Source organism: Chroicocephalus ridibundus, chromosome 1 (assembly GCF_963924245.1).
Source record: "Chroicocephalus ridibundus chromosome 1, bChrRid1.1, whole genome shotgun sequence".
Taxonomy (NCBI): domain Eukaryota; kingdom Metazoa; phylum Chordata; class Aves; order Charadriiformes; family Laridae; genus Chroicocephalus; species Chroicocephalus ridibundus.
In genome coordinates, this window is record NC_086284.1 from 75864358 (window position 1) to 75877625 (window position 13268).

A 13268-nucleotide genomic window follows, 5' to 3' on the forward strand; every position below is an offset into this window, starting at 1 on the left:
GTACCTGAGTAATTTTCATTTTAGCAGATTGTCTGCTAATGTGCGAAACAACAGCAAGAGGCCAGAAAAACATGTTTATCACTGTTATTTCTCTGCTTATTGAACATTAGATTACACTCACGTAAAACCCTGTGCAAACAAACAGCTTTATCTTTTTTTACAATTTGCTTTGTCATATGAGCTCTCACTGAGCTCTTCTTGGCTGTGCAAATGAAGCAACAAGGTTGTTTAAGGAAGTAAAGCCAGTTTATTTGACGGAAAACCTCAGGAAAACAGCATATCATTAAAAAATTTCCTAGAAGCAGAATTAATTTAGCCTTAAGTTTTGTTGCCTAAAAGCGTGATCAATATGATTTTGTACTCCCTGTGCACTACTTGCCTTCTTTTGTCAGAAGTAACCTAAGAGAAAGAAAATCTCATTTGAGTCCCATTGATGTATCACTTCGGAAGGCAGCGAGATCCCTCTCGCACCAAAGTGTTCCAGACTATTTGCTAAGATGAGCGAGTGGAAATGAATCGCTGCACTTCTGTCTTCCTCCTTCCAGCAAACTCTAAATGCAGACATGCAATTTCACATCAGCTAATGTGATCACATTATTGTCATGAGTTTGCTTAGGGATGGCAGGAGGGTTTCAACGCTCCATGAGGAGGACTAGGATTTGTTTAGTTTTTTTACCCCTTAAAAAGAACAATAAAAATGAATTAGTAAGTTGTGTTGTGGGACCATAGTCTCATTTTTATATTCCTACATGCCAACAGTGCTTTAATGGAATAGAAAGGAAAATAAAACCTTAAATTGTGGAGGGGAGGGGGAGAGAAAAAAAAGCCAATCCCCCCAAAACAGATTTAAAAAAACCTGCGTTTTAGCAGAACCTGATTTTGCATTTTCTAGGGCTTAATACAACAGTTATTGCACAACCAGTGACTGCACCAAGATTGCTCCAATGTGAGAAATGTTGAGGGCTATAAAATATTTTGTGAATATTTTTAACCAGGGATCGACGTTAAGCTGATTAGCATAAATGTTTCTTTAATTGAAACAGAATTCCAGTTATTACAGAGTACTGCTCATACAAAGAAAGTCTCCACACTGAGAGTGAGACAGGCCAAATGCGATTTCATACAAATTGTCTGAAGGGGTTTCTTTCAGGCTCATCTCTTTGGTTTTTGTTTTGTTTTGATACAGGCATTTTGAGGGGTTTTGTGGTTGGGGTTTTTTTCTGTGTGTGTTTTTTTTAACATAAAAGGAAGTGGAGGTTATGCTGGCTCTGGGAGAAGATCTTATGATCTACAGCTGGTCACTGTTAGAGCAGCCCCGTGGTTTTTCAACAGTGTTGCAAAATTCAGCCCCGCTGCAGGAGAATTCATGGATCCAGGGGGCCTGGGCATGGATAGGGCTGGAAGTCTTGGTGGGAAGTTTTGGGGCAATGGAGAGGGCTCATCCTCTCCTGCCCCACACACTTCCTCTGCTACCACTGCATCTACTAGGAGGGGTGGCAGCCAGCCTTGCTTTGAGTGGGTGCTGTGACTCATTTCCATTAGCCTCATAATATTTCAGACTTTACAAAAAACATCTAGATGAGGGAGGCAACCTGCATATGAGTAAAATGGGGTGTACGATTAACCTCACACCCTCTGTGGGAGAGATACTGCCTCTCTCTCACTTACCAGCTTATCTCAAGGACGAAGCACAAGGAAAAGCCACATTTTATCATCTCTACTGGCTCCCTGTAATTCAGCCTTGTTCACTTGGGTTGCACTCACCAGGTTGCCAATGTCTCTGACTCAAGATAAAACAGACCCACCAGTAATTCAGACCAATCCCACGAAGGTATTGGAAGATGGGGACTGAGACCTGGAATGCCTCACAGGACTTAATATTCATAATGAGAAGTTTGACCGGTTCTGGCAGCCAATTATACAAAACAATATACGTGGCTTAACACATTATTATCAGAGAGAAGGAAATCAAAGCCAAACTATGATCTCATTCTTCCATATAGTGTATTAACCTATTAAAAGATTTAGAGTACTTCATCACAGAAGTGAATTAATAATTAAATGGAAGATGTCCGGTGCTTTATCACATTTTATGTCTATACTTTGGTAAGAAGAGGGGCATTAGCTTATTTTAAGAAAAAAGCATCTTAACACTGATTCGGAGCTTTAAAATGAAAAACAAAGCCTCCATAGAATGTAATCCCAGTTCAAAAATAATAATTCCTTCCATAGCATATTTTTCAGGAGATGTGTTTATTTTTAAATGTAGATAATGATACATCCTTCATAGTGTACAGACTTTCTGCTTAGCTGTCTATTATTACAACTTGAATATTAGTTACTTTAATACAAATAGCTAAATACATTGGCAAAGACAAATGAAGCCCTAAAAAGAAATTACTGAACATCTGCTATTATGAATGAGTTTTTCATCTGTGACTATACTCAGCTTGTGTCAATACAAACTTTCAGGCACAACAAATTCCCTTGTGATGGTGCCTTTTCATCCGCACAATTATTGTATTCATAATTAAACATATATCTTTTAATTTTGATTATCTAGTTCTGCAAATTGTTCACAAAACAGAAGGCTAAGAATGACCAAACCTGATGCTGATAATCATTTTGGTTGATACCACGCCTTTGGGCTTTACACATCTTTTTCCTTTTATGTATGTGCTTAGTGTTCTGATATATAAATTAAATGAAAAAGAAAGCTTCTTTGAATCTTGAAAGGATAATTTACTATGAGTTCCAACCTACTACGACATGAGCAACAAGAAGATAGCACATCCCGATGGTACAGGACACAATCATCATAGGGAAACCTAACCTGAAACAACAAAATAAAGGAAAGATCAGTAAGGATACAATACTTTGTTCTCCAAGCAATTTATGAAAAGGAAATTTAAGTTATCCTACACATTTCAAGCCTCAAATGTACTTATAGCAGTGACAAAAGCATAGATGTACTGAGAGTAAGACAATGTCTAGGAGTCTAATAGTCAAGCTCACATTTCTACTTCCAGTCTATTTAAGAGATAAGTGGTCAAAATTATCATAGTATCATTGGTTTTAGGGCTTCTCTTCCAATTTACTCTGTCTCAGAATCTGGCATGTCTTGTTTTGTTGGTATTTTACCCCAGACAATATGCAACTATACAGGCAAAATAACAATTCTCACAAATTATGCAGCATTAGAATAGATCATCCGGTGTCCATCACTTCAGACTAGGTGTGTAACCCTGGTATGGCACTTTATAACTTAATCTATGGCTGAAAACTCATTAAATTGTTTCGCTGTCGATCTGCAGTCGCATACAGCTAATATTCCTCTTCTGTACCTCTCACCAGGTTTAACAGATTTGAATATTATTGGATTTTTGGAAAGAAATGCCAAGCAGCTGTAAAAGTGCTATAACTTTGCTGTTCTATCAAAACAGTTATTTGCTTTTCACCACAGATTAAACTTTTCAGATGACACTCAGATTTTACAGCTTTCTTTAGGCTGACAAACGCAGGCAGCGGAGACAGACAACTGGAAAGGATGTTGTGGAGTTGTCTGATTCCTACTTTGCTAGATTTGTAGGTCTTCCATATATGTGAAAAGAAGGGAGTTTTCTGAAACTTAAAAGCATTATTGTATGATACTGAGGGACTGTGAAGAATCACTGCTGTGATCACAGTCATTTGTTTTATGTTACTAAAATCACAAGGAAAACTGAGAAGAGAAATGATCATGCCATAAACCACCCTCCTTATGTAGTTTCTTTTGTCAAGTTCAGCCAAGAATTTCCGTAAACATCATCAAAGCATGGCAATGTTCTCTGAAGTACAGCATTTCATTTTTTCTCTTCCTTGAAGTAAGACCTGCTTATTATACGTGGATATGTTAGTTGTGCCTTTTTGCCTTGCTCGCTAGGGCCCCTCAGGAAGGTCCCTTGAGTCCATTTCCCTCTGTCATGGGTGATCAGAGCACTAATGAAGAGATGTCCATTTAGTAGGTGACAGGAGGACACCACTCTCTGAGCTTGGGTGGGTGAATAGCTCCTTTTTTAGGAAGCTACAGCTAGAAAAGACCTCTTGGGGCATATAAGTGTGGCCCCCATCTCCTCAGGGTATGAAACCTCTTGAATAACATGAAAATTAAACTTCTCAGTGGCTCACTGCAATCTGCTCTTTCTACCTGCAGCCATGACATTGCTCTAAACCTTGAGATCCTCATGAGTCATGTTTCTTTCATTGCTGTTTTGCTGAAAAGCTGACTGAAGGAGACATAGATGTGACAGCAGATCAGAGGTGCTTTCACCTTTAACAGTCACTGGTTCAAGTTACTGACAGGGGAATTTTACCATGAACAAGGGTCACTGCAAACACAAAAATAATCAGCCCTGACCTATAAAGTTTGCAGAATAATTAAGTAACAAACAAAACCCAAACACTGTAAAGAAATTGTTGGTATTATTTAGTGAAGATCAAGCTTGTCCGTAATGGCTGCTCTTGACCCACTGTCCAAGTGAGCCCATCTCACACACCGGTAGAAATAGAGGCAAACCAAGAACAAAAGGAAGCCCTTGCAAGGCTGGAAAATGTAGAAAGGGCAAGACTGTTAGGGCTGACAGATCATCTCGTTTCTGTCTCCTTGACATCCCTCTGAAAAAGCTGGCATGTCCCTTTGCCCGTGACCAAGTGTTGCCTACGAGATCTGCCCCAGCAGGACAGTTCCCATTCCTGGCTCCAGAAGCTCTTTCCTCCATCTCTCTGAGATTTAGGACCTGGTGTGCCAGTCTCTTCTGGCATTCTGTTAACAAGCACTATTATTGCTATTCTGGCTTCAGAGGCACTAATGTTAGGCTGATATTTGGAACTGAGAAAAGAGAAAGGGAGTGGAGAAAGAGAGAAAGGCTGGGTGTGTCCAAGTGGTGAAAGGTATGAAGAATTGTTATGAAGTGTCATAGGATTGTCACAGCTTTCAAATATTTCCTGAGAAGTCTGAAATGCATTTGGAAGATTTGTTTAGTTTGGGGTTTTTTTTGTTGTTGTTCATATGAACATGCATAAATATACTGCAGAAAAGTGTGATTTCTTTTCCAGACTGACTGGTCAGATTCTTGCTTTTGAATGACTCATTGAAAGAACTGAATCATTATTTAGTCACTAAACTATGATCAAGCTGATAATACCGTAAAACAGCAGAGCTCTTGGAATTATTTTATAAAAAAGCAAAAAATAAATTAATTAATTCGATGGCTAGTCGACTGCTTCTCAGACCCTTTATTTCCTGCTCTCAGCAAATCTGATCTCTAGCCCTCCCTAATCTCACTTAGATAAAAGCATCCAGATAGGACAAAAAAGCAAAACCAGCAATGGCTCTAGGAATAAAATAGCTCGGCTAAAAAATCCTCCTACATCCTTCAGTATATCTAATGAATGCTCCCTGCAGCTGTGTCCCCGTGACAGGCTGGTGAACCGGAGATTGCTACAACTCTCATAAGAAAATTGGCTGTTGTTTGGCAGAAACCAGAATTTTATTGACCTTGCAGTTAGCAAACAATGAGCTGGTACTGGGAGGAGCGAGGACGGTGCAGGTCTTAATCTGTACTAATGTACAACGCCTTTGTGAGGACTGTCAAGGGGAGGGAAGGATCCCAAAAGATTCAGTGCCTACTCGACCATTGAAAATAGAACAGAAAAGACAGCTCCAGCTTGGAGGAGGTCCGTACAAGAAAATGGGTGAATTATAGATGACCACATACGAGCATGCAGGAATTGTAATCATACCCCCACTGCCACAGTGCCAGTCAAATGTGTAGCTGGAGACAGACACAGCCTGTCTGGGGAGGAACCTCATTTCGTTTAGTGTGGATGCTTGCATAGGGCACAACTACGAAGCCATTATTCTCATTGCATGGACAATTACCCCTCAACTTGAGGCCTGAATTTCAGGCCCCCTGGCCTGAGCACTAATGTAATTGGATCAAATTCAATGTTGAGTTTGTGTACCAGGGAGAGAGGAGATAAAGTTCAGTAAGTATTAGTTACTGCAGTGTTAATCGATGACCTGAGTCGGTTCAGTGCCCTGTTATTGCTATTACATTATCCATTGCGCTCCTCCAAAGGAAGATACAGCTCCTGTCCCAGGCCACATACAACATAATACGTTTAGGTACCTACATTTTCTTCAATTATATCAAATCTAAGAATGCATTTTAAATAATGTAAAAATTACTTCCAGCGACTCTCATTTTCAGCATACTCCTTGGAGTCAAAAAGTAGCATGTCATTGAGTTGTTTCTGCCCAGGAAAAAGGATCAGCAGAGTTCAGAAGTCATAAAAACTTTTCTCGCACTAAAACTTCAGCTTAGTAAGAAACACTAATTAGCATCTTTGTCATAAAAAAAAAAAGAAAATTTACACTGTCTTGTAATAGCATCTGATGTGACATTTTTATACATAAACTAAAGGCACAGGGCAGATGTATCCTGCACTGGGCAGTCTTTTCTTCCCTCTCCCACTCTGCAGACAGGGAGATACAGATGCCCTGCATGGCACAAAAAGTTCATCCCAACTGTCCGCAGCCAGCTCAGGGAGTTTTCACTGCTGCAGAGAGGGGTCGGATGCAAGGAATGTGTGGATGATAGGATCTAGCATTCACCCCACTCTTCTCTCCTTCTCTTCTTACTAGAAAGCTTAAACATAAAACTGTGATCTGAATGAAATCGCCCAGTTTAAATATACTCAAGAAGCAGATGTTAGTTCAGCGTGAGATAGCGAGAGCATTTCGAGTGAGAGCCCTGGGGATTTGTCTTGGACAAAGTTTTACTTATTAATAACTGCAGCAATCTAGTAGTGAAAAGCTTGCAAATCGCCCCAGCACCAGAGAGATGCCAGACTCTATGGAGAACAGAATTCAGCATGTTCTTAACAAATCAAAATGAGAATTTGAAATGAATGAGATGAAACTCTGTGAAGGCAAGTATGATGTATTAGAAGTCAGACAGGAGCACAAAAACAGCAAGGAAAGTGAAGCTTTTCACTGGTAATGACCTAGTGATTTCTGATCCTGCATTGCTGCTAGATTTCTGGCCCTGTGTTTACTTAGAAGAAAAGGAAACTGGTATATGATTATGCTGGGAATAAATCACATTTTTAATGAGTATCTACAGATGCAAATATTACCGTTTTCTTAGGTTATAAGTTTAACCAATATTATTTGCTAAACAATAATAGCGAAGCCTTTGGGGTCTGAATTGCATTTTCGTGGACAAATGGATCTCCTACAGTACCTTGCAGCTCTATTTTGTGATGCAAGAGGCAGCAGGACCTGGGAGGTACAAGACCCAGGTTCAGTGCCCTGTTCTGACTGATTTGGGACATGACATAGGAAACATTCTCACCCATAAAAATCACACCTATGGGCACTGCCTTCCTTGGCAGCTCATAACTTACGCAGCCTGTGCATCCTCGAGGGGATCTGTGGAAGAAACATGCCTCCAAGGAAATGGGGAACCTTCAGTGGTTCCTCAATGGAAAAGCAATGGCAGAAACCTACCAAGACCAAACCACTGGCAATGAAGGAAGCCTGGTGGTAGCCAGGGGTAAAAGTTAAAAAAGAGTTAAAGCTAATTTCTACTCCCACTTTAATTTGCAATTTAATGTGCAATTTAAGATACAATTTAAACTCAACTGGTGGAGTTTGCATCACACTTTTAAAATTTTGCTTTTCTCACTTCATATCAGTTTCATACTGCGAGATCTGTAGAAGATATAACCTCAACTTTGCAGAAAAGGACCTGGGGGTCCTAGTGGACACCAAGTTGAACCTGAACCACCAGTGCATCCTTGTAGCAAAGATGGCTAACGGTATCCTGATCTGCATTAGGTAAAGTATTGCCAGCAGTTCAAGAGAGGTGATCCCTTCACTCTACTGAGCACTGACGAGGCCACACCTGCAGTACTGGGTCCAGTACTGGGCTCCCCAGTACAAAAGAGATATGGGCATACTGGAGAGAGCCCAATGAAGGGCCACAAAGATGATTAAGGGACTGGAGCATCTCTCATGTGAGGAAAGGCTAAGAGAGCTGGGACTCTTCAGTCTTGAGAAGGGAAGACTCAGGGGGAAACTCATCAATGTGTATAAATGCCTGAGGGCATGGTGTAAAGAAGACAGAGACAGGCCCTTCTCAGTGGTGCCCAGTAACAGGACCACTGGCAATGGGCACAAACAGAAACACAGGAGGTTCCCCCTGAACATGAGGAAACACTTTTTCCACTGTGAGCATGACCAAGCACTGCAACAGGTTGCCCAGGGAGATTGTGGAGACTCCATCCTTGCAGATATTAAAAAGCCATCTGGACACAATCCTCGTCAATAGGCTCTAGGTGGCCCTGCTTGAGGGCGCCCTCCAGAGGTCCCTTCCAGCCTCAACCTTTCTGTGATTCTCACCCACCTACTTGTTCCTCTGTTCTTGAACACGGGATAAGAAAGCATCATCTGCATACCCGAAGATTGGCACGTCATCAGAAAATATTTAACAAAGGACAGATGATAGATAATTCTTCTCATTCTTGGACAGTCTTTCATCACTTGCAATGTTTTGCTTTGGAATTTTGATAATCTCAAACTCAATTTTCAAAGACCATCTAAAAGCCTATGAAAGCAGCCCCAAAAATGAGACTCAGGTGTGGGTATACTTAGAAGATACATAAGGTTATTTCTGAATGAAAGGAAAGCTACATCTTTTAATGAAGTTTCATAATTTGATTTGCAAAGTAACTCATTTATATTTCTTTTCAACAAAAGGGTATAACCACAATATTCATTGATCTTTATGAAATGAATATATCATAACCTTCATGAACTGAACTCTAGAAGGATGTCTTTTTTAATGGAACATAGGACAATTTTACCTTGATGAAGAACAGAACCAACTAGTTAACAAAAGTTATATAGGTCTACATAAGTTACAGTGTCATGCAGTACAGCTCTGTGATCAAGCTCTTTTTCCCTAGCTCAGCTAGGAATACATAGCAGAGTGAAATCCTTTTTTTGAGGAAAAAGAGGAGAGGATAAAGTTACATTTATAAATGTAAGACTTGCTTGTGAATATTACAGTTTCTGAAGTTCTCCATATTTTTTCAGATTTATCCAAAGCAATCTATAAATTATTTGTACTAACATTCTTAGATATATAACTCATTTGCATTGTGATTATTTGCTGCCAAATTCTCCTATGAAGAGATTTTCTCAAAGGTTTATTTTGACTTTTGAACCTAATTGTTAAAAAAAGAAAACCTCAGAATTCCTTGGGGAAAAAAAAAAATCCATTTTTATTAGCACTTAATTCTCTACCTTTTTTCTTTGGCTTTGGGAAGGAATGGAGACTGAAAAGAAAGATTTTTAATTTGCTGTCTGCCTTACTCTCAAAGGAGTAAGGAATCTTCCTTTTGGTCAGTTTCTCTGTTCTCATTATTTCTATGGTCACTTTCCTGTCATCCTATTTCTTTCTCCCTTTCTTTCAATGCAGACTGTCTTACAAGTCTCCTGTCATTTTGGCTGCGTCAGCCTTTCCATCATTCCAAGTTTTTGACATACTGATCCAGTTTATCTGAAAGGGAAATATGGACTTTACTAACAGCTTAAAGAAAACAGAATCAAAATGTTTATCGCATGTTCATGACCCCTTCAAATCCAGACACCTGTTGTAGCTTGGAAAACAGGTGGCTAAAACTGCAAGTGATCATTAATTCAACATTAAATTGCTGTGAATTTCATATAGTCTGGAATTACATAAAAATTATAGTGTGGTTACCTACTAGTTACCATACACAGGAGTTACTGTGTAATTTAAATCACAGAACAAAACCTATAATCCTGTTTTCTTCTGATTGCTAAAATTATAATAATTTCTCATGATATTCTATCTGTTTTGAGTCTATGCCAAAATTTCCTATAGAGTCACTGCCAGGAGTGAACCTGAGATAGGGAAAATCAGATCCCGAGTAAGAAAATGTAAAGGTGTTAGGTTTTGCCTCACACAATCTAGGTCATCCTTCTAAAAATGGTTTGCTATAACCTCAACATTTTAATGTGCTGAATGAGCGATGGGCCTTTCCTTGGCCTCCCAAAATTCTAATTATCTAAAGAAAAAAGTGCAAACTTTCATTGCAAGGCAATAATTTGCCAGCTCCACCTGGCAGATTCAAATGACTATTGATAGAATATTTGTTGCAGTATCTGTGTAGGTCTTTGTGGTACAACTGAGACGAAATCCAGGACTGTCAGAACAAGTGACTCTGACAACTATGCAATACTATTCATACATGGTAAGCTAGCAACCTGTATGAAACACTGGGGGAAAAAAAAAAGAAAAACACATCAATTTTAATAAAAAAATACTGTAACTGATTATTTAAAAAATCAGCAAGACACAAGTTATTAGATGACAACAGCATCTAACCATTTTTTTTAGGACTAAACATACAGTTCCAATAGGAAATAGTGAAATCCTGGGGACTTCCTGGGGAAATCCAGGAAAGAATAGAGCTCAAGTGCAGAAAAACATGAAAACACAGATAGAACTAACTAGAACATTAATCTATCATGTTCTATCATACGATAGAACATTTTACAACATAACACTGGTAAATTTGTGGAAGTTATTTTTCCCACTATCCTTGTGATTCTAATATCTCCTTAAATGAACAAATTCATATTAATAATTTGGCAACATGCACAAGGTGTTCAAAACCTTGTATCTGGGTGACGAAGGGGGAAAAAACAGTAACATTCCACATTTACCCATATGGCCAACGTAAATACCCCACATTTAAATGAGAAAAAGAATGACTTTAGTCAAGCTCACTGCTGTCACTGGACGTAAAAGAAGCTAGACTCAGACCTTTGCACTTGTTGGGATGCATTTTACTAAATTTATACAGCACGCTCAAATCCAGGTTGCCTGGCTCTATAGATTAGGCCTTAGTGGGATACCATTATAGAGAGAGACATGCACAAACCAATGGCCTGAAAAATATCTTAAAATTAAATCACTATTTTAAGGATAGGAATAATTGCATCCTAACCTAGAAAACACATTTAAGTGTTTTGCTGGATCGGGAGTCAAACAGACAAATCAAGTGACCCCAGACACCTCATCTCTAGTCTCTTTTGGAAGATATCCAAAGGCAGGAAAGCCAATATAATAATAAGACAGTACGATTCCCCTGTGTCCCCATCTTTCCTTCACCCATAGAAGTTTTCTATGGCTTTTCTCCATCTATCTGCCCTATGGCATGGAACACCTGTCAGAGTCTCCAACAGATAAGTTCCAGCTTCAAGTAAAAATGTAGTTACTCTTGACATGAATGACACAATTACCCAAAGCAACTCAAAAGATTGGCCCAAGTTAACATCGCTTGCTTTCTACCTGACTACCGATATCTAGAGCGAACCAACCATGCTTGAACACGTCGGGCACATTCTTCTCCCAAGAAGGCTTGCACCAGCCAACCTTTGGCTGAGGTGAGAGCCAGGAAAATAGAGAGTAGAGGAATTTCTGCTTGGTAGAGTCCATTTAAAAGAGTATATTATCTCTCTTTTCTATCAACAGATACTCTCAAGAAACATACAGTATACAATGTTAAAGCTCCAAAGTGAGCTGTAAAAAACTATGGAAGTTTATCATCAAAGCAGTAACTCCATTCTCTGCCAGGCAGACAAAGGCAGGTTGTTATGACTATTTGAAAACAAGAGATGTTATATGCTGCATGTTGGCAAAAACTAATATGTCACAGATTGAATTTTAGTTCTGTCTTTAGTCAGATGATTTTTCTCAGTTTTGCAATGTAAGATACTTGATTTTGTTTCTAGGATTTGTGCTCCAGAGAGACCAAAGCGTTGCAAGCACAGTGTTTATTGTTAGCGCCAATGTGCAGCTAGACAAATTGTTTACCACTACATTCACCAGAGCGGAGATAAATTCTACAAACTTAATTTGCACACCTTCTAGAAAATTCTACTGGTAAATTTAGTTTAAATAGTTTTAATTCACATGAGTTTCTGGTCCATTTAATGACGATCTTTTTTTTTAATTGCCAAGACTATTTGAGTCCCCAGATAGTCCCTAACAATCCCTTACTTGGTGCTTTAATATGAAAATCCTAGAAGCAGAGTAGACTTTCCATTCATTATTAGGGGAACATTTTCTATATAGACAGGCAAGTTCCCTTCCTGCCTACTGAAGTAGGACATGTCGTGATAAAGTATGGCATAAAGATTCAAGATTATCTGCTAGTGATTTTTTGAGTTTATCACAACTTCATGTCACCCTTGGATCTATTGTTGTATATTAGCAATATATTTGCACTCCACATCCTCCAGATACACCCGAAAATAAGTTTAGTCCTCAATTTGTTGCTTCTGGTTTTGTTATGAGAGCTTCACGTCATTCTAAAAACCAGGAAATCAAACTATATGAAATTGATTCAGGTCCTTAGGAAAGCCATGCTTATTCCTCTCCCACACATCTGTGTAATAAGGTGTAGTTGTGTGTCTGAGTTTAAGATGATTAAAATCATCACGGACAACTAGAAGAGAAAAATCAACGAAGTCTGTCATCTCTTAAAGATACCCAGGTACTGATTGTGAGCACAAACCTCAGTATTCCTGGAAGTGAATTGTTCTCATGAATTGTTTGGACGGTTCTCATATAAATATTCTGCTAATCGGATAGATTTATACAAAACTAGTGAGATTACTGTGAATGCATTGCGACTGCTGAAATAGATTTTGCAATGTTTACAGTTAGTGTTTCTGTATTTTATGAAACATTTAAGATATTGTAAGCTCACTTCTGACAATTATATGCTTTTTGTTTTGCAAAAAGTGAATTTGAGGCTTATCCACATTTTTGTTTTTGTAGCTCAAACCTCGCTGCTATAGAAATTTCTCATAAAGTGTTTTGTCTATTTTTGAAACAAACTGTATCTACAAAAAAATTTTATACTACAGTATTTTTCTACATGGTCTAAACAAATGGAAGATAATGGATATGGCAGAAATTAACTGTGATTTATTTAAATTCCAAAATGATTCAAATTAAATAACCTTTACTTCCTCTGCATTATCTTGGCTTTTTCTCAGTGAGGATTCAGGAATGAAAGTTGCCTGAATCCCAGCCCTCACAAATGGTATCTTGGGGCACTTTTCTTAGTGGTTTTGTTGTTGTTGTTGTTGTTTTTTTCCTCAATGTGCTCTTTTATTTTGA

At 38.7% G+C, this 13268-nt stretch overlaps 1 protein-coding gene across 1 annotated transcript in view; it reads right to left on the reverse strand.

Annotated features, from left to right (window-relative positions):
• Positions 1-2618: 2618 nt before the first annotated feature.
• Positions 2619-13268, reverse strand: part of OCA2 (OCA2 melanosomal transmembrane protein) — a 174277-nt gene continuing 163627 nt past the window's right edge. Inside the window, exon 24 of the mRNA XM_063349476.1 lies at positions 2619-2833. Within this exon, the coding sequence (XP_063205546.1) occupies positions 2746-2833 (88 nt within the window). The 3' untranslated portion in view covers positions 2619-2745. The remainder of the gene's footprint in view (positions 2834-13268) is intronic.